This window comes from Lemur catta, chromosome 16 (assembly GCF_020740605.2).
Source record: "Lemur catta isolate mLemCat1 chromosome 16, mLemCat1.pri, whole genome shotgun sequence".
Classification (NCBI taxonomy): domain Eukaryota; kingdom Metazoa; phylum Chordata; class Mammalia; order Primates; family Lemuridae; genus Lemur; species Lemur catta.
The window spans coordinates 49,961,594-49,983,661 of record NC_059143.1 but is presented as its reverse complement, the minus strand read 5'-3'; the positions used below and the strand labels follow the sequence as shown (position 1 = coordinate 49,983,661).

The following is a 22,068-nucleotide window of genomic DNA, read 5'->3' as shown; positions in this document are numbered from 1 at the left end:
AAAAATTAGCCAGTTGTGATGACCTGTGCCTGTAGTCCTAGCTGCTCAGGAGGCTGAGTCAGGAGGATTGATTGAGCCCAGGAGCATGAGGCTGCGGTGATGCATTCCAGCCTGGGTGCCAGAGACAGACCCTGTCTCAAAAAAAAAAAAAAAAAAAAAAATTATTTTACTCACAACTTTGCCGATATTGAATATATCTCAATTTAAAATTTTCTTTAATCTTACACATGAAAATAATATCATTATTGTTTTATTTTTCTCTTTTTTAGTGCAGTTGATTATCTTTTCATGTATATTATATATTCAGATTTTGTAATCTATGAATTGCTTGTTTTCCTGTTGTATTTAATTTCTTTTTAGTATTTAATTTCTTTTTAGTGACATGTAGGGTTTCTTTTTATAACATAGCTGTAACCCTTATTTTATGTCATTAATATTTTCTTTCAACCTTTCTATTCTTTTAAATGTATTTATTATTATATATTTAACCTTAAATACGTTTAAATATTTTATGGAAATATATAAAGCTTTTCTGTTATGGTAGCTGGGCTTTTCATCATGCTCTAAAAGTAGGGTCTTCTGCAATTGCAGATTGGAAACATGTAGCCTTGTATTTTCTCCTAATATGTTTTATAGTATTCTTTAAAAGAACTAGATCTTTATCTAGAATTGATTTTGGTGTGTAGTGTAAGGTAGGGATCTAAACCTATTCTTTTCCCATATTGTAGGCAAGTGTATTGCAACAATTTCTTAGGTATTTGGAAATATGGCTCATTCTCTCTCCACTGAAATGAAATGTCTACTTTATCATACATTTTTACACCTTTCTCCACTTCTTTACCTTTTAGTTTATTTCTATTTTTAATTGTACCAGTTACGTAATGATGCAGTTAGGAAAAATATCTTCTGTCAAAACTCATTTCTTGTTGCTGCTTCCTTGAATTTGCTAACTCTGTATTATATTATTATTCCCATGTGATTGGTGCTACCACCATACCTGTTTGTTTAGAATTTTATAGGTTTGAAGCCATGAGAAACTGTAGCATTGGGAACATTATAGAAGTGGAAACTGAGTCTTATTAATGTTAAAGAATTTGACCATGCCGCTGAGCTAAATAGTAAGCGGTGGAGCTGGCATTTTCTGTTCAGAGCACTGTCCTTTTCCATCATCTTGTCATAATAAACAAGAAACAAAAACCAAAATGACAACACAGCACAAACACAATGTTTTAAAGTCAAATCCAAGTTCTATGATTACATGTTTGTAGTAAAGGGCAAAAATTATAAAAGAAGATCTTTTGGTGAGGAAACTTTAGCTAGAATTACCCAATGACTTGGCAAAAGCTTCCTAGAAACTGTATCCGTTTTTTTCTCTGATTACCTAAAACTAGAGTGTCTCGTGAGTGTATCTGCCAGTGTGGCTCCTGGGCCAGCAGTGTCTGCATCCTCTGGGAACTTACTAGAAATGCAAATTCACAGGCTGCCCCCTGCATCTACCAACCAGAAACTGTTTCAACAAGTGTTTCAGGTGATTGTTATGCATTAGAAAGTTTGAGAGCCTGTGTTTTAGTGATATTTGCTTATCTGGGTTAATGCTGCGTTTCTCTTCCCTTCAAGTTAAGATATTTTAAATTTGAAGTTCATTCTTTCTAGAAATAAAAATACTTCATAAAGTTATGTTTCTTTTTATTCCTCAGTTTCCTTGATATTTCATGAAGACTGTACTGTTGTGACTGAAATTGGAGCATTATTTTGTCTTCTATTATTTGATGAAGTATCAAGAATGGATATGTGGTGAGATATAAGAATTTATACTTTTTTTCTCTTAATAATTATTTATCTAAGGTTTCTGATGCAGTCTTATAACAATGCATGGAAATTTCTGACTTGTGAGGCTTATACTTTCCATATATGCTAGACATATATGGTATGATTTTTGGTTTGAATAAGGAGTATTTAAAAAGTCCATTGGCTCAAGAAGTCACCCTGAAATTTTATTGAACATTACTAAGTATAAAATCTAAAAATTACTGTAGTGATTTTTGTCTTTAATACACTTTGAATATATACCTTCAAGTATGTGTTTTTTCTTTAATATTTTATTATTTTAAAAATACCTGGGAAGATGTTTAGGATAATAATATCTGGTTAACACTGATCTTGAGCAGGATCAGTGGGAAGGGACACATCAAGTCCACATGCCAATATAACTACTGAATCATATGAATTGTTTGTTATATGGAATTTTTTTAGAAAGGCATAATTTAGCAAATCTAGGTAGTAGCAAACATGTTGATACTATGTTAAATAATAGACCCAATTGAAATTCTTGATTTATTTTTCCAAAGAAGTGAAGTTGTGTTTGTTACATAAGACTATTGTCCACTCAGTTATTTCTTTCTGTTTTTCTTTTATCAAATAGGTCTGTTAATTCTTCCAGTAAACCTTTGCCATCAGTCTTCAGTTTGCCTGTTTCAGTTTTTAGAAGGTAAAGAATTTATTTCTCTGATTGTCTTGAAGGATAAAATATTGTTACAGAAAAGGAAATCAGAATTTTTAATTTGTCACAATTTTCATTTAGCATTTAAATCACACAACTTGTAGTGCTTTCATCGTTCCTTCACAATGGTGCTTTGGAGATTTCAGTAAGTATACCTCCCCATCATCATCTGTCACCCGGGCTAGAGTGCTGTGGCATCAGCCTAGCTCACAGCAACCTCATACTCCTGGGCTCAAGCGATCCTCCTGCCTCAGCCTCCCGAGTAGCTGGAACTACAGGCGCATGCCACCACGCCTGTCTAATTTTTTGTATTTTTGGTAGAGACAGGGTCTTGTGCTTGCTCAGGCTGGTCTTGAACTCCTGACTTCAAGCAATCCTCCTGCCTCAGCCTCCCAGAGTGCTGGGATTATAGGTGTGAGCCACCACACCTGGCCCTATTATCAAGTATTTAAATCCTACACATATATATATTTTTTTTTGAGACAGAGTCTCGCTTTGTTGCCTGGGCTAGAGTGAGTGCCGTGGCATCAGCCTAGCTCACAGCAACCTCAAACTCCTGGGCTTAAGCGATCCTACTGCTTCAGCCTTCTGAGTAGCTGGGACTACAGGCATGCGCCACCATGCCCAGCTAATTTTTTCTATATAGATTTTTAGCTGTCCGAATCATTTCTTTCTATTTTTGGTAGAGACGGAGTGTCACTCTTGCTCAGGCTGGTCTCGAACTCCTGACCTCGAGCGATCCACCCGCCTCGGCCTCCCAGAGTGCTAGGATTACAGGCGTGAGCCACCGCGCCGGCCTGAATTAAAAAGTATTATATTTATTTATTAAATTATTCAGCCTGATTTGTATATAGAACTCTCCCCTAGTCACTTTCATTGGGGTACATGAAATGAAAAAACACACTTAAGTATCTGTTAGAAATCTTACCCAGTTTTATTTACATCAGTCACAAATACATGAATTATGGGTTTGGGGAATGTTTCATTAGTAAAATTATTCTTTAACGTTAGCATATGCTGGGCATTGCTCTTTTGTTAGTGTTAAATTAACTTTAATTGGCTTCAGAGAGATAGCTATTGACTCTGTTTTTATTTCTAAACATATTTCTTGGTTCTCTTGTTGAGTTTACGGATGATGAAGTTGTTCTCAAGTGAAAGTAATAAATTGGTATTTAGTCATTTAGTGACCTCTGTGATTATAGCGATTCATTTAGACTCTTTAATCCTCATTTTGATCGTCTGTAAAATAAGTATCATAGTGCATGCCATGTAACTGTGAATGAATGATAGATAATAAGCAGTGCTTGACATAAAGTAGACATTCATGTTTTAGCTGAACACCTTTTATGTTTGGTTCACTGTATTCGTGGGCCCTGACTTCAGTGAGCATTAGTTATCTCCCCAGTGACTCTAATATAACAGAGAATATGGTTAAGTCCTCAGAAAAGAGTTTAATAAAGTATTTGGGGGGCTTTTAGAGGAGAGTGAATGAATAATTGAAATGCTATATAAAGTAAGATAACTTTAAAATTGGGGCTGTGAGTGAGATCTTTGCATTATTATGGGGTGAGAGGCATAGAACTAGCCCTCATTTGTGGCTCATCTTTTTGAGTGGTGTTTGAGAATTCGAAAATTTGTAATTATTTGTATACATTTTCTTTAGGTATCATCTACCAGTACATGTAATCAGACATCATGCTGTGAGTCCTTACTCCATAGTTTTGCCCTTATCTGCCGATTGTTTGGCCTTGAAGCCTGTGTCAGATATGCTGAGAATAGCATGGAACTTGTCATGGTATCATGGGAGTGATAATCTGTTGAAGCAAATGAGCTCCGAAACTAAAATCCAAGAGTAAGCTGTTATATTTAGTTGAAAAAGCATTTACAGTTAATGAATTATAATTAATTAGATTTTACTTTTTCTTTAGGTGAAGTAACTTTTTTACTTTATTATTATCTGGTTCTGCTTTTTAACTAAAGATTATCCTTTTATGTTTTAAAGTTTACATGTGTTCATTAATTTTAAAAATCTATCACACAAATTTAAATTAAAAAGCATTTTCCTCTGTTCTAGTTTAAAGATTATGTAAAGTCTGATTAGTAAAAGATGTGAATCACTAGGAAAAGTGCTCTGGATTAGAGTAAAATCTTAGTAAGTACATGCATGAATGTTATCATTACTGTGAGCATGATACTTTTGAATATCTTAATATTCTTATCTGTCAATCTTATCTGAATAAAAACTTTGTTTCTGTAAGGAAGGAAAAATCAATATAAACACTTGGGATGCTAGTGTAAAATCCTAATATTGACACGTATATACCAGTTTTCTTTTAGCTATAAGTCAGCCTTTAATTAAAAGAAAATGAAGATAAAACAACTTTTGGGAGAGAGTTTATAATAGAAATGAATGTGAGCTTTTATTTAAATAGCTTTATGTTGCTCTTTCTTTTTTCTTTTTGTGTAGATTTTTGGATACATTGAAGTTATCCACAGAGGACATCCTTACTCTGAAGATAACACACGTGGCTAGTGGGCTGCAGGACTGCCACCATTCCATTGTTCAGGCTGCAACCCACAGGGAAGTTAGGGCTGCTGTCACTAGGATGAGTTTTTATCTTCTGAATGACAGATTGTCCTTAAAGGGTGGCACTGGCCCACATGGGGTTACCTGGAAGTCCTTAGCTTGGCACACTGCACTAAACAGGTCAGTGTAAGGTCAAAGCTGCCAGTTTCAAAGACCTGGATGGAATTGTGTTTGAGTTCATCTCCAAACTTTTGAAGATAGAGTATGTATTCTTACCTGTTGCTATCACGAGGGAAATATTTTTTATAGAAAGGAAAACTCCAGGATTTTTATCATCTGTTATAATAGCAAAATAGGAAAATTTTAACCTAGTCATTGTATTTTTGAAGGGATTACTAATAAACTTGTAATAATTTTATTTATCTTAGAACATTTTATCTCACAAAAATAAAAAATTAGGATAAGACATGGATGAAACAAACTGAATGTTTAATTCCTGTCCAAATGGTAGATGAGGCAAGACATCAGTGGATTGATTAATAGGTTTGCTATACCTGCTATAGGCTGTTTTGCTTTATTTTGCTTTCGTTTTGTTCTTTAAATTATCTCATTTTTCCTTTTACCCTCAATTTCACAAAGTTGATTGCCATGTGGAGATCCTTTAATAGTTATTGGAAAGGCTCTAGCTTGTAAATGTAACATGCTTAACTGGTAGCAGATGGCTGCAATTGAAACAAGACTGATAAGCAACTGCTGCAAGCAGTTTTTCATTTTAGTCTTCATGTGACTTTACTATAAAATGCATAACTTTTTTATTTAACAAAAAGTGTTCAGTTTTCAAAATTTTAGGTTAAATGACTTTCCAAAATGTGAACGCCTTTATTTAGTTTACCTTTAACAATTAGGATATCTAATTAGGTTTTTCTAGTGATGTGCTGGAGCCACCTAGTACCGCTTTAGCTGATGGTTAAATTTTCAGGATTTTTGCAAATCGATTGTTAAACACAGCCATTCTTAACAATCATGTAAACTTACAATTAAATAAATTATATTAAAAATAAAGGTAATGGATATGCAAATATCACTTTCTAATTATTTTGCAACATTTTACTATTATCTTTGTTCTTTTTTTTCTTTCTTTCTTTCTTTCTTTCTTTCTTTTTTTCTTTTTTTTGAGACAGAGTGTCACTTTGTTGCCCTGGCTAGAGTGAGTGCCATGGCGTCAGCCTAGCTCACCGCAACCTCAAACTCCTGGGTTTAAGTGATCCTCCTACCTCAGCCTCCCCAGTAGCTGGGACTACAGGGATGCGCCACCATGCCCGGCTAATTTTTTCTATATATATTTTAGTTGGCCAGATAATTTCTTTCTATTTTTAGTAGATACAGGGTCTTGCTGTTGCTCAGGCTGGTCTCGAACTCCTGACCTCGAGCGATCCACCCACCTCGGCCTCCCATAGTGCTAGGATTACAGGTGTGAGCCACCGCGCCTGGCCTATTCTTGAGGTTATTGATATCTACTACAAATTTGTCTGTTTTGTGGAAATAACTATGTAATGGTGTTCTGATGTGCATCTCTTCACAACTCCATATTACACTGATGGCCTGAAATTAGTCATAATAGGGATATTTACATTGTGGAAATTGGCAAACACAGTAAGTCAGCATCCTATTCTCCAGTCAGTTGTTATTAATAAATATTTATTAGCACAGCTCTGCTTTTAAACATTTAAACACCTCTATCAATTGAAACATGCATGAAATCTGCAGGTTAAATAAATTCTATTTATTCCTATTTGTCAAAAGAAAATTTTGAGGTAAAAGCTGATACTGTGTTTTGAATTCATTATACTTAGTTTTCTTTCTTTTGTGAATGAAAACCATATAAATAGTATGCAACACCACATTAAAGCATAGACTCTCGAAATGTGGATCAGTGGAAGCTGCTAGAGTAGTTCAAATTGCCCAGTAGCAATCGCATTTTTATGGTGGGATTTCCCCGAGAATTAACATAACAGAAATAACATATACACAGTATATATGTGTTACATATTTTTTTTAATCTTTTGTTTTATAGCCTCATGTTGGATCACTGCACATAGTTGTTACAGTTGTTTAAATATTTGTCTTCTCTCATGTGCAGACCTTTTATTGCATTCCTTTTTATATCTCTCTCATATGGCATAGGCATAGTATACAGTTGGGTCCTAATAAATGTAGAATGGATGAGTTGGAGAGACCTTAGAGCTCATTTAGTCCACCTGTGTACTTGATGAATTCCCTACTCTCTCTCTCTGTCAAGTGGCCATGCAACCTCAGCATGAGTATCTCCTTTGAAGGATGTTCATTCCATTTTTGAACTGTGATTATTAGTAAGTTCTTCCGTCTTTTGAACTGCCACCTAGTCATTTCTACCTATTATTCTCTTCTCTTAATTGACACAGAATAAATCCTAAATCCTAACTATATTTGTGTGTGATAACTCTTTAATTATTTAAACATAACTATTTCTTCTCTACTTTTTCTCCCTGCAGGCTCTAAATGCTTTCCATTTTTTTTTTTTAAAGATATAATTCAAAAGCCATAGTATCTGGACTTCTCATTTGTTCTTACTGTTTTACAAGTGTTCTTTGTTTCTTAGGACTCTGTTATCTGGACATGATGCTTTATATGGGATGGAGTGGGTAGGAAAACAGAGGCTATTGCTTCTCAATCCTACTTCTTTTCCATCATTGAACATAACATTTATTGATCACCTAATAGATGCCACTCTTGTAGGAAATGTAGCAGTGAGCAAATTTTATAGGGTCCCTGCTCTTATGGAAGTTGGAATTAAGGATGCTAAAAGTCTAATAGAAAGAATGCTTCTAAGGAGAAGATTGTTATAAAACTATTGGAGGAACGCCTAATGTCTCTTCAATGGGGAGAGAATGGTTCAATGAATAAGTTTTTAAGCCAAGGCATAAAATATAGGTAGGATATTAAAAGCCTGTGGGAATGGGAGCAGAAAGATGCCAGGCACACAGAGAGATGAATACTGCAGGATCTCACTTAAATGTGGAATGTTCAAAAGTTGACCTCATAGAAGTATAAAGTAGAATGGTGGTTGCCAGAGGCAGGAGGTGAGGGGTGGGCACAGATGGGGAAGGGAGATGGTCAAAGGGTACAGTTTCAGTTAGACAGGAGAATAGGTTCTGGTGATCTATTAATATTACATAGCATGGTGACTATAGTTAATATATATTTCAAAATAGCTAAAAGAATGGATTTTAAATGTTCTCACCACAAAGAAGTATTTGAGGTGATGGAGGTGTTAATTAGCCTGATTCAATAATTCCATGATATATACATATATCAAAATATCACATTGTATACTATATACATAAATAGATACAATTATTTGTCAAAATTAAAAATAAATGAAATATAGGTTTGTGCATGTTATATGACAGAAATTTTAAACTTTGAATCCAAAAAGTGATGGTCAGTTGGCTCACAACCACTTATGGAATATATTATTTGTCCTCTTGACTAAAATGCCATAGTCTACAAATATTTAAATAAATATTAAATGTAAAAAAAGAAAAAGATGCCAGGCAAAGAAATAAGGCCCCAAGTTTGGAAAGAGTGTCTCCCAGGAATTGAAAGGAGAGTACACCTGAATTTAAGGGACATGCTACTAACTACAGAGGTGATATTTTAAGATTACTGTTTATCATGGAAGAGTTCTTTATGATTGTTAAATTTCATCTTATTAGAATCATTCTTTCATTCCTTTCAGAATATTTTTCTAACCTCTATTTTTGTAATCTGACACTTGTGATCCTTCTCATCTGAATGTCATTTTGGGGAGGTGGGGATTTTAAATAAAGATAAAAATAATATGGCAGACACCACATTATGAAAAAATATGGCATGATATAGCCCTGGTGTTGGACTGCTTAGATAAGTATCTATTTTTTAACACTAGCCATGTGAGTGTGGAAAAACTACTTTACCATATCTTTGCCTGAGTTTTCTCATCTTTCAAAATGGAGCTACTCACTTCATAGAGTTGTTATGTAAATTGAAACAAATCCTTTTAAGTTCTCAGAACATAGCCTGGCACGGGGTCGGTACTCAGTACTGACTATTATGATTAATATTATTGTTGTCATCATAGCTCTTCCTGATTGCCTTTTTAAAAAAACAATTTTCCAAACTACTTTTTTTCTTTTTTTCGTATCTACTAATCTTTTTACTCTGTTAAATCAGTTTTTCTTTTAAGTATCTCAGGAAATTTGTTCATGTTTTTTTACCTGAACTTACAAAAATATTCCTTTCTAAGTATACCCTCAGCATTCTCTTTGCCTGTTACAAACTCTGGTAACATCTTGTTAGATTTTTTTTTCTCTTCTCACTTTATTACCCTGTTCTTTCTAATTGATCAGAATTAGGTTTGAAGTATTAGTCCTTCTTATCAGTGAAACATGACATTTCTGGCATGAAAAAGCAACTTTCACCAGACAGAGGCAATGTTTTTCTCCTTGGTATTCCTTTGACACTTTTTCTGAATTTGTTATTTTTCTCTTATGGTATTTATCATTTCTAGTTTTTCTAGTCAATTACTTGGCTACGTGGTTTTTTTCACTACAGGCTCAGGTTCTTGAAGGCAGATACTCTATTTCCTTTTCCTTCATCTCTGCATTTTTCATAGCATCTAGAATAGTGTCATAAAATAGCATGGTCACAAGAAATGTGTTAAGTACATATTTATCTATGATAAACAGAGATAACGTGTATTTTAAAGAGCTAGAAATCGTGATTATTGTCTTCTTTATTTTAGGTTTTTACAAGTGCTTCCTGCTTGCACTGAAGACGAGAAACTGCTAATAGATATCATACATTTTTTAAATAAGTTAATGAAGGAACAAAGAAAAAATCCATCAGTAGAACTTCTAAGCTGGATTTTAGAAATACTTCTAAGACATGTAAGTGTTATTAAGGAATTTGGATTTTAGGTTTGGTAAGTAATTTATTTGTAGAAATGATTAATATTATATTATGGAAAAGGACAATTTTTATATAGCCTATGCTCAGTAAAGCAGTACTCATGTTGTATGAACAGCTCATAGCAACATGGCCTTCTTGATAGGATTGTTACTGTGTTTATTAAATTAAAATTTCGTAGACTGAATGGGACCTTCAGCCTTGTTTTTTAACAAAACCTGTATGTGAGCTTTTTGCTGCAACTGTATTTTAAGTGGGGATTTCAGTGTGTGTGTGTGGTGGGGGGCGGGGAGGGTATTTATGGTTGAAAACAATCAGATATTAAAATAATAGTTCTGAGGAAATATTGGTAATAAGTAGAAAAAATGGTTACAGTAGTGGATTTTTTCACTTGATCTCATTTGTTAAAAATATGTAATTATAATTCTGTTTATTTATACTCACAGAAACAAAAAGGAGAGTATGTACTAATATTTAATAGTGGCAATCTCTGTGATGTGTGATTAAATGTGGTTTTGTTTTCTTAGTGTGCTCCTTTCTATTTTTCTCAGTTTTCTATGACAAATACGCTTTCCTTTTGTTGAGAACATATTAAGCACCTTTTGAATTTAGAACTTCTCTACTAATGCAATAAAGGCTCGTACCTACTAGTTAGGCAATATAACTCTTAGTTAATCTAGAACATGGTTACCAGCAAAAACCTTTATAGGAAACAACATGAAGCTCAATTAGAGAGTAAATTTATTTTTTATAAATTTCATTTTTAGAGTCCAAACCCACTGTTAAACCTGCTGATTCTGACAGAGTCACAGGCACAAGAAGAAACGGATGACATCCGGACTGCTATCAGGCAACAACTGCAGAAAGAACTAATTGCTCTTTTCAATACCTTGCTGCTCAATTTCATGGAAGTAACCGACAGGTACTATTTGTGTGATTAAAGGTTTGGGTACATTTACATAGAATGTAGGGTTTTTATTTTTGATTTTCAAAGAGTTTTACTTTTTACTTTCAAATTAAGAGGCGGAAATAAGTAATAACCAGTGATGGTGGTCTGTTTGTTTTTGTTTCAGTTGAATCTCTGGGATAGCCTGATTGTAACTTCTTAGTCTCCTTTACTACACACACAGACACACTCACACATGTGCATTCAGACAATATTTTGTTCTTTACAGCTTAGTTCTTTGTCCTCTCTTAATTCTCTACACATCTACCTGAGCAATCATACCAATTCCTAGAACTGATTTTATACTGATGATTTTCGAATACATATCTCTAGTTGTAAATTCTATTTTTAAAAAACTAAAAAATTTAGATAAAATCACTATTTTAACCATTTTAAAGTGGGCGTTTAAGTGGCTTTTAGTGTATTCACAATGTTGTTCAACTGTCACCACTATCAAATTCTGGAACATTACCATCACCCCAAAAAGATGCCTTGTATCCATGAAGAAGTCCCTTCCAATTTACCCTTTCTTGTAGTCCCTGGCAACAACTAATCTGCTGTCTCTGTGGATTTGCCTAATCTGAATATTTCATAAAAATGGAATCAAACAATATGTTACTTTTTGTGTCTAATTTTTCATTTAGCATCATGTTTTCGAAGTCCATCCTTGATGGACAAATATCAGTACTTCTTTCTGTGACTGAATAATATTTTATGTAAAGATATACCACATTTTGTTTATCCATTCATTCATTGATGGACAGTTGAATTGTTTTCACCTTTTGGCTATTGTGAATAGTGCTGCTGTAAACATACATATACAAATTCTTGTGTGGATGTATGTTTTAGTTTTCTTGAGTCTATAACTAGGAGTGGAATTGCTGGTTCATATGCTAACTATGTTTAACTTTTTGATGCAGTGTCAAACTATTTTCTACAGTGGCAAAACCATTTCACATTCCCACCAGCAATGTATGAGTGTTCTAATTTCTCCATATCCTTACCAACTTTGTTATTATTATAGCCATCTTAATGGGAATAAACTGGTATCATTGTATTTTTGATTTTCATTTCCCAAATGAAAAATGATTTTGAGCATCTTTCATGTTCTTATTGGCTATTTGTGTCTCTTATTCGGAGAAATGTTTATTCAAGTTCTTTCTCTATTTTGAATTGTGTTGTTTGTTGTTTTATTTTTCAGTTGTAGAGGGTCTTTATATATTGTAGATATTAATCCCTTATTAGATAGATAATTTGCAAATATTTTCTTCCATTCTGTGGGTTGTCTTTTCACTCTCTTGATAGTGTCCTTTGATGCACAAAATTTTTAATTTTGATGAGGTCCTTTTTCTCTTGTTAGTTGTGCTTTTGGTGTCCTATTTAAGAAAATGGTGCCTAATCCAGGGTCACAACGATTTACTCCTTTGTTTTCTTCTGAGAGTTTTATAGTCTTAGTTCTTACATATAGATCTTTGATCCATTTTTGAATTAATTTTGTATATAGTGTGAGGTTAGGGTTTAACTTTACTCTTAGGGAGCTATTCAGCTGTCCTAGGACCATTGTTGAAGAGACTGTTTTCCCCCATTGAATTGTCTTGGCACCCTTGTTGAAAAGTAGTTGTTCATAGATGTGTGGGTTTATTTCTGAACTCTCAATTCTGTTCTATTGATCTTTATGTCTGTCCTTATGCCAGTAACATATTTTGATTATTGTAGCTTTGTAATAAGTTTTGAAATTGTTAAGTGTATGTCTTCCAACTTTTTCAAGATTGTTGTTGCTGTTCAGAGATCAACATCCATTTGCAAAAATTTCCATTTTTGCAAAAAAGACCATTGAAATCTTGATAGGGATTGCATTGAATCTGTAGATCTCTTCGGGGAGTATTGCGGTCTTAACAGGATTAAGTCCTCCAGTCCATGAACATGGGATTTTATTTCATTTATCAAGGTCTTTAATTTTTTTCAACAATGTGTTACAGTTTTCAGTGTTAAAGTCTTATGTGTTCTTGGTTAAGTTTATTTCTAAGTATTCTTTCTTTATTGATACTATTATAAATGCAATTTTCTCAATTTTCTTTTTGGTCATTTATTCTAGTGTATAGAGATACAATAGATTTTTGTATGATCTTACATTCTCCAACTTGGCTGAATTTATTTGATCTAATAGTTTCTTGTGAATTCTGTAGGATTTTCTACATGTAAGATCATGTCATCTGTGAAGAGATATTTTTACTTCTTTCTTTCCAATGTGGATGCCTTTTATTTTCTTTTTCATGCTTACTTGCTCTGGCTGGAACTTTCAGGACAATGTTGAATAGCAGTAGTGAAAGTAGGCTTCCTTGTGTTGTTTCTAATCTTACAGGGAAAAACTTTCAGTTTTTCACCATTAATGTGGTGTTAGCTGTAGATTTCTTATAGTTGGCCTTTCGTATCCGTGGTTCCACATCTGCAGATTCAACCAACCCTGGATCGAAATTTGCAGTTGGTTGAATCGGTGGATGCAGAACCCATGGATAGGGAGGGCTGACTGTGGGACTTGAGCATCCCTGGATTTTGGTATCTGTGGTGGTCCTGGTCCTCAGTATCCCTGCACATACTAAGACATGACTGTATGCCTCTTATAATGTTGAGGAATTTCTCTTCTATTCCTAGTTTATTGAGTGTTTTTATCATGAAACATTGGATTTTGTCAAGTGGATTTTCTACATTAGTTGAGATGATCGTGTAGCATTTCTTCTCTTCCTTCTATTAAAGTGGTGTCCTATATTGATTGATATTTGTATATTGAACCACTCTTGCCTTTGTAGGGTAAATCCTACTTGGTCATGATGTATAATCCTTTAAAAACTGCTGGATTTGGTTTCCTAGTATTTGTTGAGGATTTTTGTATCTATATTCATAGGGAATATTGTTTTCTTGCGATGTCTTTGTCTGGCTTTGGTATTAGGGTAATACTGGCTTTATGATATGAATTAGGAAGTATTCCCTCCTTTTTTTATTCTTTGGAAGTTTTAGAAGGATTGGTATTAATTCCTCTTTCAATGTTTGGTAGACTTTACTGGTGAAGCCATCTTGTCTTGGTTTTTGTTGAGAAGTTTTTGATTATTGACTCGATCTTTTAACTTACTATAGGTCTATATAGGTCTATTCAGATTTTCTGTTTTCTTTTGATTCAGTTGTGGTAGTTTGCATATTTCTAGGAATTTGTCCATTTCATCTAGGTCATCTAATTTGTTGGTGTATAATTATTCATAGTATTCTCTTATAGTTCTTTTTATTTCTATAAGGTCAGTAGTCATGTCCCCACTTTCATTTATGCTTTTAGTAATTTGGGTTTTCTCTTTTTGTCTTTGTCAATCTAGGTAAAGGTTTGTTAATTTTGTTAATCTTTTCAAAGAACCAACTTCTGTTTTTGTTGTTTTTCTCCTTTGTTTTCTGTTCTCTGTTTCATTTATTTCTGCTCTAATCTTTATTATTTTTTCCTTCTGCTGTTTTGTGTTTAGTTTGCTCTTCTTTTTCTAGTTCCTTAAGATGTAAAGTTAGGATATTGATTTTAGATTTTTCTTCTTTTTTGAAATAGGTCTTTACAGGTATAAATCTCCTTCTGGGCACTGCTTTCATTACATTCTATAAGTTTTAGTACGTTATGTTTTCATTTTTATTCCTCTCAAAGTATTTTCTAATTTCCCTTGTGATTTCTTCTTTTACCCATTGGCTGTTTAAGAATCTGTTGTGTAATGTCTACATGAATTGTATAATTTTCCTCTGTTAATGTTTCCAGTTTCATTCATTGTGGTCGGATTGTCTGCCAAAGCATCTCATCTCCCAGGCTTTCTTTCTGAGCTCTTAGTCAAGTCTACTTTTTTGCTCCATCTCTTATTCAGTGCTTCCAACGGCAGCAGCTAAAACTCTTGCCCACATGTATTTTCAACAAATGTTTCCCAGTAGTGGCTTTAGCCCTGGGTGAGTTCTGAGTTAGGCGAAATAAAGGCAAACCTTTTGATCAAGTCTTCCAGGGAGCCACCAGAAAGATCAACTAAAGATAATAATTTTCAAATGTGATTTGCTTCTTTCCCTGTGGTACAGGTACTAGGAATGTGGGGTGTTATTTTCAAGCCTGCCACTGAGCTTGGGTGTGGGAATAGAACTAGGGTAAATTTAAAACATCATAAAGCTTGCTGTTCTTACTGAGACTCAGCCATTTTTCTTGAGTAAGTGCTTCCTGGGTAGTTGCAAGCTTTTGGTCAGTTTCCCGAGTTCCAAAAATGTTGAAGCTGCCAGTTTCTGCCATTTTTTTTGGTTGCTTTTATGGCAGGGTGGTCTTTTGGGGCTCCTTACTCTGCCATTTTAGCTGATGTCCCTTTCTGACTTCTTTTGATATCTCCAAATCCATACATTTAGTTTCTTCTTGGATATATCCACCAAGATATTTCACATGTTAAAATACAGTGCATCTCTTCTAAAACCAGAAGTTTTCATGATTATGTGTAGTATATTCAGAAAGTGAATAGCAATATAGATTTAAAAAAATAACAGAACAAAACAAATGCTATAGGGTCCATAAGGTACTGGCATGGTCAGTTTATTCAACTTTGTGCCTAAGATCTGATTTCCTGGGAATGACACTGGAAAGCAGAAAGATGTTTCCTGGTCTTGCTGTGCAAAGATCTCAAAGCTCTGTTGAAGGTGAAGATCTGATTCTGTGTACATGACATTTGAAATGAACAAAATTGTCAAAACAGCCCTAATTTAGCTCAAAACCTGGTTTGATCCAAAAGGTTATCCCCCAACCCAATTTGTATAAACAAAAGGCAAGCCCTTTCTGTGAGAAATTATTTACTTCATATTCAAGAGCTCTGTTATACAAATGTTTGACATTCAATCATAAATGAAGAGAATTGTGAAGAAGCAGGACAATGTCTCCTATAATTAAGAGAAAAAAAGTCATTAGAAGTGAATCCACAAATGTCAAATATGACAAGAACTTTAAAGTTACCATTATAAATAATAAAACTGTTTTAAATAATAAATATAATAGAAATTAGATGAAAAGATGGACAAAATCAAGAAATGGAGACTGTAAAAAAAAGAACTAAATATAGATTCTACAACTGAGACATTTCTAAAGTGAAGAATTTATTGAATGGGCTTAAACAGCTGACTAGACACAGAGGAGAGGATTAGTGAACTTAGAATATAAATCCATAGATACTAATTACATATTTGAATTCATGCCTAGTTACTTCAGAAATTTTGTTTTCTAATAGAAAATGTTTTCTTGATTGTTGTGTTTCAGACACTGTTGTTGAAGTTATATGTCAAACTCATTAAAACCTTTTTTTCTAGAAAAAGCAATATATTTTAGCCAATTAAAAATTAAATTTTTCATAACACTGATTTAAAGTATAGGTGTAATATATGCCAATTAAACTCAAAGTATGCATTTAATTTTTTATTCCAGTTTTTAGTTTTATTATTGGGTGGCAATATCAATATTCATTGTATATGGAATTGTTACTTGCATTTTATATCATGTACTCTAGTTGGTATTTTAGCTGTGCTTTTTTTTGAAAAACTTTGCTGTGAGAGGAAATGCTTTCTGCCGTTTTGTCTAGTTCAGACTTTTCTAATAGTAAGTTGTGTAGCCGATAAGACAGCCCAGTAAGCCCATTACACTTGCTTGATGGTTGATTTTCCCCCTTTACATACGCAGGAAATGCTTGGAACTTCTTTACGTTTTCCAAACGCAGCTGGCTCTGAAGCTGCTCCAGTGTCTGAGAGTCACCGATGCTCCTCATTTTTATGGCCTGCCTTCCCTTGAGCGGACATTGCGAGGGATGGCTCACCTCACTGCGTTTCCGGGATGGAGCTCACATTCTGTTCTCACAAAGCCACTCGAAATTTGTGTGAAATACTTGTCAGGTCTCCTTGAGGTAAGTAAAAATAACAAATAAATAATAAGTAAAAACAACAACCCCCTAACTAATAGCTATTTACTATTTATTGATTGATTGCGTTTACTTTGTGCTAGTCACAAGTACATTATATATTACTGTATTTAATGTAGATTATTATACAGCATTTATATACCTCATCATTATAGTAATATATTTTAATGATTTTTATTAAAATTTATTATTTTTATTATACTCTTATTTTCAAGAAAAGTAAACTAAAGCTTGCATTTAAGTCCCTTCATTAGGGTAATTTGTTTACTCATTTATTTTGTTTATCCTTTTTAATTGTGAAATATACCACATGCAAAAAATATACAAAATGTAAATACATAGCTCAGTGAATTATTAGTGAACATCCATGTAATTACCCTCAGATTCAAAAATAGAATTAGCTAGGATCCTAGAAGCATTCCCCTTACCAATCTCTATCCCTTTCCTGAAAAGTAGTTTGATTTTTTTTTGGTACTCACTTCTTTGCATTTTTTAATAGTTTTTAGCACTTAGACATTGTCTGTATAGACAATTTCTGATTCTTTTTTGAATCTATATAAATGGAATCATGTTTGGTTGCTTTCCTTCAACATTATACTTATCAGATACCTATGTTGCCTATAGGTGAAGTTAGTTTAGTTTCATTTTTGTATAGTATTGTGTATACTACAGGTTGAGTATCTCTGATCTAAAATCTAAAACTTCTTGAGCACCACTGTGATGCCCAAAGGAAATGCTCATTGTAGCATCTCAGATTTTTGGATTAGGGATGCTCAACCAGTAAGTACATAATACAACTATTCTAAAATCTGAACAAATCCTCAATTCAAAACACTTCTGGTCCTAAACATTTTGGATAATGTATAAGGTTTAAGGACATTTGGGTTTTTTTTCTTTTAGTTTAGGGTAATTTTGGATACTGTAGTTAGGAACATTCTTGTCTTTTGGTGAAAATGAGCATGTTATATCTTTTTTGAAATGTTATTTTCTGTCATTGATATGTAGAAATACGATCAGTTTTTATGTATTGGCTGTGTATCCAATAATCCTGGATTCCAAACTCAAAGCAAAGGCCTTTAATTTTTTCACTTTTCACTATGTTGTTTATGGTAGTTTTTGTCAATTAAAATTAAAGAAAACTAAAATTCAGGAAATTTTCTTTTGTCATGGTTGAATAAACTATGATAATTCTTAAAATCAGATATACAATGTGTAATTCCAGGGATCTGACAAAAATGTCAGGTTGAAAGGAGATAATACCAAAGTGCTTGGCTTATGACTTATAAACTGGAAATAAAAATCATTACATGGATGTTAGATATTTCCAGTGATGACTTAGAGGAAGATGATAAGGACTTGATTATGTAGTTATCTTATTAACATAGTCACTTAAAATTTTAAATTTTTAATTATGAAAAATTTCAAAGGTATATACATGTAGAAAAAATAGTGGGGTAGAGCCTATACAGCTATCACCCACAGTTGTTAACCCCTGGCCAATCTTGTTTTATTTTTCAGACATGATTTTAAATTGTGAAAATTCTAAATTAGGTCAAAGTTTCCAAATTAACTACCAAACAATTGCTTTTATTAACATGATTTATGCTGTCTTTTGAAAATATGTATAATCTGTTTTGTTGCATGAGTTGGGGAAAGAAACCCAAAAGTTAGATTAAGACAAAATGGTTTATGTTGAAGGATTCTGTGATGAATAAAAGCAACGAGACCTTGGGAGGATGAATTGAAATACTTTCCGTAGTGTTGGTGCAGATGACAAGTAGTTTTGATTGTTTTGACTTAGAGCAAAATTTTTCTTCAAAATGTATTGGCTAAATATGGTTAGCATTTTTTTTTTTATTAAACTTTTGTAATCTTCAGTCTCTTTGAGTGTTTTATTTAAGAGTTGAAAAGCTGTAAGATTGTTATTCAATCAATTAACAAATATTTACTTAAACCCTATATAGGGGACAATATACGATTTATACAGAAATGGTCCCAAAGGGTTTGCCACATATTTCAAAGGATTTTCTAAATCAGCTGGAAGGACTTTTCCTTAAACTGCTGTTGCCTAACTTCCCATGCTCATTCTGATTCAGGTCCTCAGTTAAGGGAATATCTCTTCAGATGAGAAATATTTCTTTTGCTGTTACTGATGGAAATTTGTCAAATCTCACATATGTAGGTGAGAAAAAAGTTGCAAACCAATGACATTAATAAGCATATGTTTAAATATGCAATAGAAATCTAAGATTGCTTAGAAGTAAGGAAAATGTCCATTTACGTGTAAACCACAATTCAAGAAAATGTGGCATGACTCTGGAGTTTTATAAAGCTAGCAATTTCTGTGTATACTTTTCAATAAGATATTGATAAACCCTTGGCTGAAAGATGCTGTAACTTTAAAAAATGTCATAAGCATATTCAAAATTACAAAAATGTCCAAGGAGGATACCACACATCTTTTATATAAGTTCCAAAGGGAAAATATTAAAACTAAGAATATTTTTTTTTAAACTGTGGTAAAACGCACGTAACATGTAATTTACCATCTTAACCTTTTTAAGTGTATAAACTAAAAATATTATATCTTTATGTGATTAAGATTCAATTCAGACAAGTCAATAGAAAGTTATGTATTTATATACTGTTAAAAATAAAACCACTGTGAAATTGTTTACATTTATTTTTCAGGTCATCACTTCTTTTTATGTGGAGCGTGGAGGAAATGCTATGTCCTTTATGGGAAAAGGTGTTACAAAGAGCACAATTCTTTGCTTGCTTCACTTATCCCATGAGATGATGGCCTACGCTCAGAGCTCGGTAAGAGCGTTGAAAGCTGCCTGTCTTCTGAACAGTTGCTTGAAAAAGAATGTGCTGTGTCTAACACATTTCAAGCATATAAACTTGTTACATGAAAATTTTTTTTGACTTTTCCTTTTAAAAGTCAAAAATGATCTTTGACTAAGATGTATTAATATTTCTCAAAAGTTGTATATTATACAGATCTGAATTTTATTTAAAATTTATTTTGATTGAAATCTGGATTCACTAGAAAACTATATTTTGTCTAAATCATGGGAAACATAGCTTCTGTCAAAAAAATGTTATGTTTAACTTTTTAAGGAGAATCTGGGATTTTTTGTTTGCCTCATTTTGACTGATTAATGGATTAGAACCAAATCTTAAATACATTTTTACTTTGTTTTGATCTTTAAAAATTGGGAGTTATTTTATACTCCCTATATTTTATTTTTAGAAGCTTACCTAAAGCTTTTATTTTTCATTCTAGGAGTGGATGTCACTTTGGTTCTTGCCTTTGGGCAGTCATAGTGAAGAACATACTCCTACTCAACAAGGATTGGCATGGTTGATTCCATTATGGGTTGATCGGGACCCAGAGGTCAGTGTGAAGAGTTAAGTCCATTGTGTTTAGATTTAACAAAATGAAACGAAACACATATGCATATGCACATTCATATTATGGGATTATTTTAGTGACTATACTTTATGTTTTGTTTAACCTCTGTCTTAGGTCAGGCTACCATTACAAAATACCATAGACTGAGTGGCTTAAACAATAGAAATTTACTTTCTCATGGTCCTGGAGGCTGGAAGTTCAAGATTAGAGTGCCAGCATACTCAGGTTCTGATGAGGCCTCTCTTTCTGCCTTGTAGACAGCTACCTTCTTCACACGGCCTTTCCTTGGTGCGTTCATGTAGAGACATTTCTCTCTCTTCCTTTTTTATAAGGCTACCAATCCTATTGGTTCAGGACCTCACCCTTATGACCTCATTTAACCTTAATTATCTCCTAGAAACCCTATCTCCAAAGACAGTAACACTGAGGTTTTAGGCTTCAATATGCAAGTTTTAGAGGGACACAATTCGGTCTGTAGCTTTCTACCTCTGGTCCCTTCAAATTCATGTTCTTCTCCCCTGCAAAATGCTTTTATTCCATCTAAATAGTCTCCAAAGTCTTAACTCATTCCAGTATTAACTCTAAAGTCTAAAGTCCAAAATCTCATGTAAATCAGATATGGGTGAGACTCTAGGTATGAGTCATCCTGAGACAAAATTCCTTTCCAGGTGAGAACCAGTGAAACCACACAAGCCATGTGCTTCCAAAACATGTTGGTAGGATAGACATTCCCATTCAAAAGGGAGAAATAGGAAAGAAGGAAGCAGTGATGGGTCCTAAGCAAGCCCAATACCTAGCAAGGCAAATTTTATTAGGTCTTAAGGCTGAAGAATACTGTTCTTGGACTTGATGCTGTGCCTTACAAGCCCATGGGGGTTGGGGGAGGGACATCCTCTATGTGGCTCTAGAGGATAGCCTCATCCCTTCAGCTATCTGTAAGGGCCCCACCCATGCTGCCATCTTCAAGGGCCACTGACCCACTGAAACCAGAGAGGTGACCCCTACCCTTTGAAACCAAAAAGGAAATAGCCTTGCCCCCTGGGCCTATGGTGGGAGTGGCAGCATATTTGATCTCTGAATCACCTTTGGGTTCATTCTTCCCTTTCATTAAAGAATACAGTAGTCCCCCCCTTATTGGAATTTTTGCTTTCTGAAAGCAGTCCTAAGTAGCCTAATCCTATGTCACAATGCCTGTATCATTACTTCAGTTCGTCTCATCATGGAGGCATTGTATCATTTCATATCATTACAAGAAGAAGGGTGCATGCAAGACAACAAGATACTTTGAAAAAGAGAGGGAGACCACATTCACATAACTTTTATTACAGTATATTGTTATGATTGTTTGATTTTATTAGTTACTGTTAATCTCTAACGGTACCTAATTTATAAATATCATAGATATGTAGGCATAGGAAAAAAACATAGCGTGTGTGTGTGTGTGTGTGTGTGTGTGTGTGTGTGTGTGTGTGTGTGTAGGATTTGGTACTATCTGTGGTTTCAGACATCCATGGAGGTCTTGGAACATAGCCCCAATGGATAAGGGGGGACTACTCTAGCATATATTTGCCTATAGAATCCAAGAAGTCTAACAGCCTTCCATCATTCCATCCCACCTTCTCTGTCCCCTTCAGTTCAAACTGGCAGTCTTTGCTAATATATTCCCATCTCTGTTCCTGGCTTCTGTTGAGATGGCTGATTAAGTCCAAGAGTCGCACTCATGATCTCTCTCTCAAATGATTG

At 33.9% G+C, this 22,068-nt stretch overlaps 1 protein-coding gene across 2 annotated transcripts in view; it reads left to right on the top strand.

Moving 5' to 3' along the window:
• Window positions 1-22,068, top strand: part of RTTN (rotatin) — a 139,611-nt gene that overhangs the window by 54,728 nt on the left and 62,815 nt on the right. For both annotated transcript variants that reach the window (XM_045527475.1, XM_045527477.1), the window contains exons 22-30: window positions 1,698-1,794; window positions 2,423-2,488; window positions 4,164-4,352; window positions 4,968-5,207; window positions 9,850-9,994; window positions 10,781-10,935; window positions 16,673-16,892; window positions 19,599-19,727; window positions 20,197-20,307. In XM_045527475.1, the coding sequence (XP_045383431.1) occupies window positions 1,698-1,794; window positions 2,423-2,488; window positions 4,164-4,352; window positions 4,968-5,207; window positions 9,850-9,994; window positions 10,781-10,935; window positions 16,673-16,892; window positions 19,599-19,727; window positions 20,197-20,307 (1,352 nt within the window). The remainder of the gene's footprint in view (window positions 1-1,697; window positions 1,795-2,422; window positions 2,489-4,163; window positions 4,353-4,967; window positions 5,208-9,849; window positions 9,995-10,780; window positions 10,936-16,672; window positions 16,893-19,598; window positions 19,728-20,196; window positions 20,308-22,068) is intronic.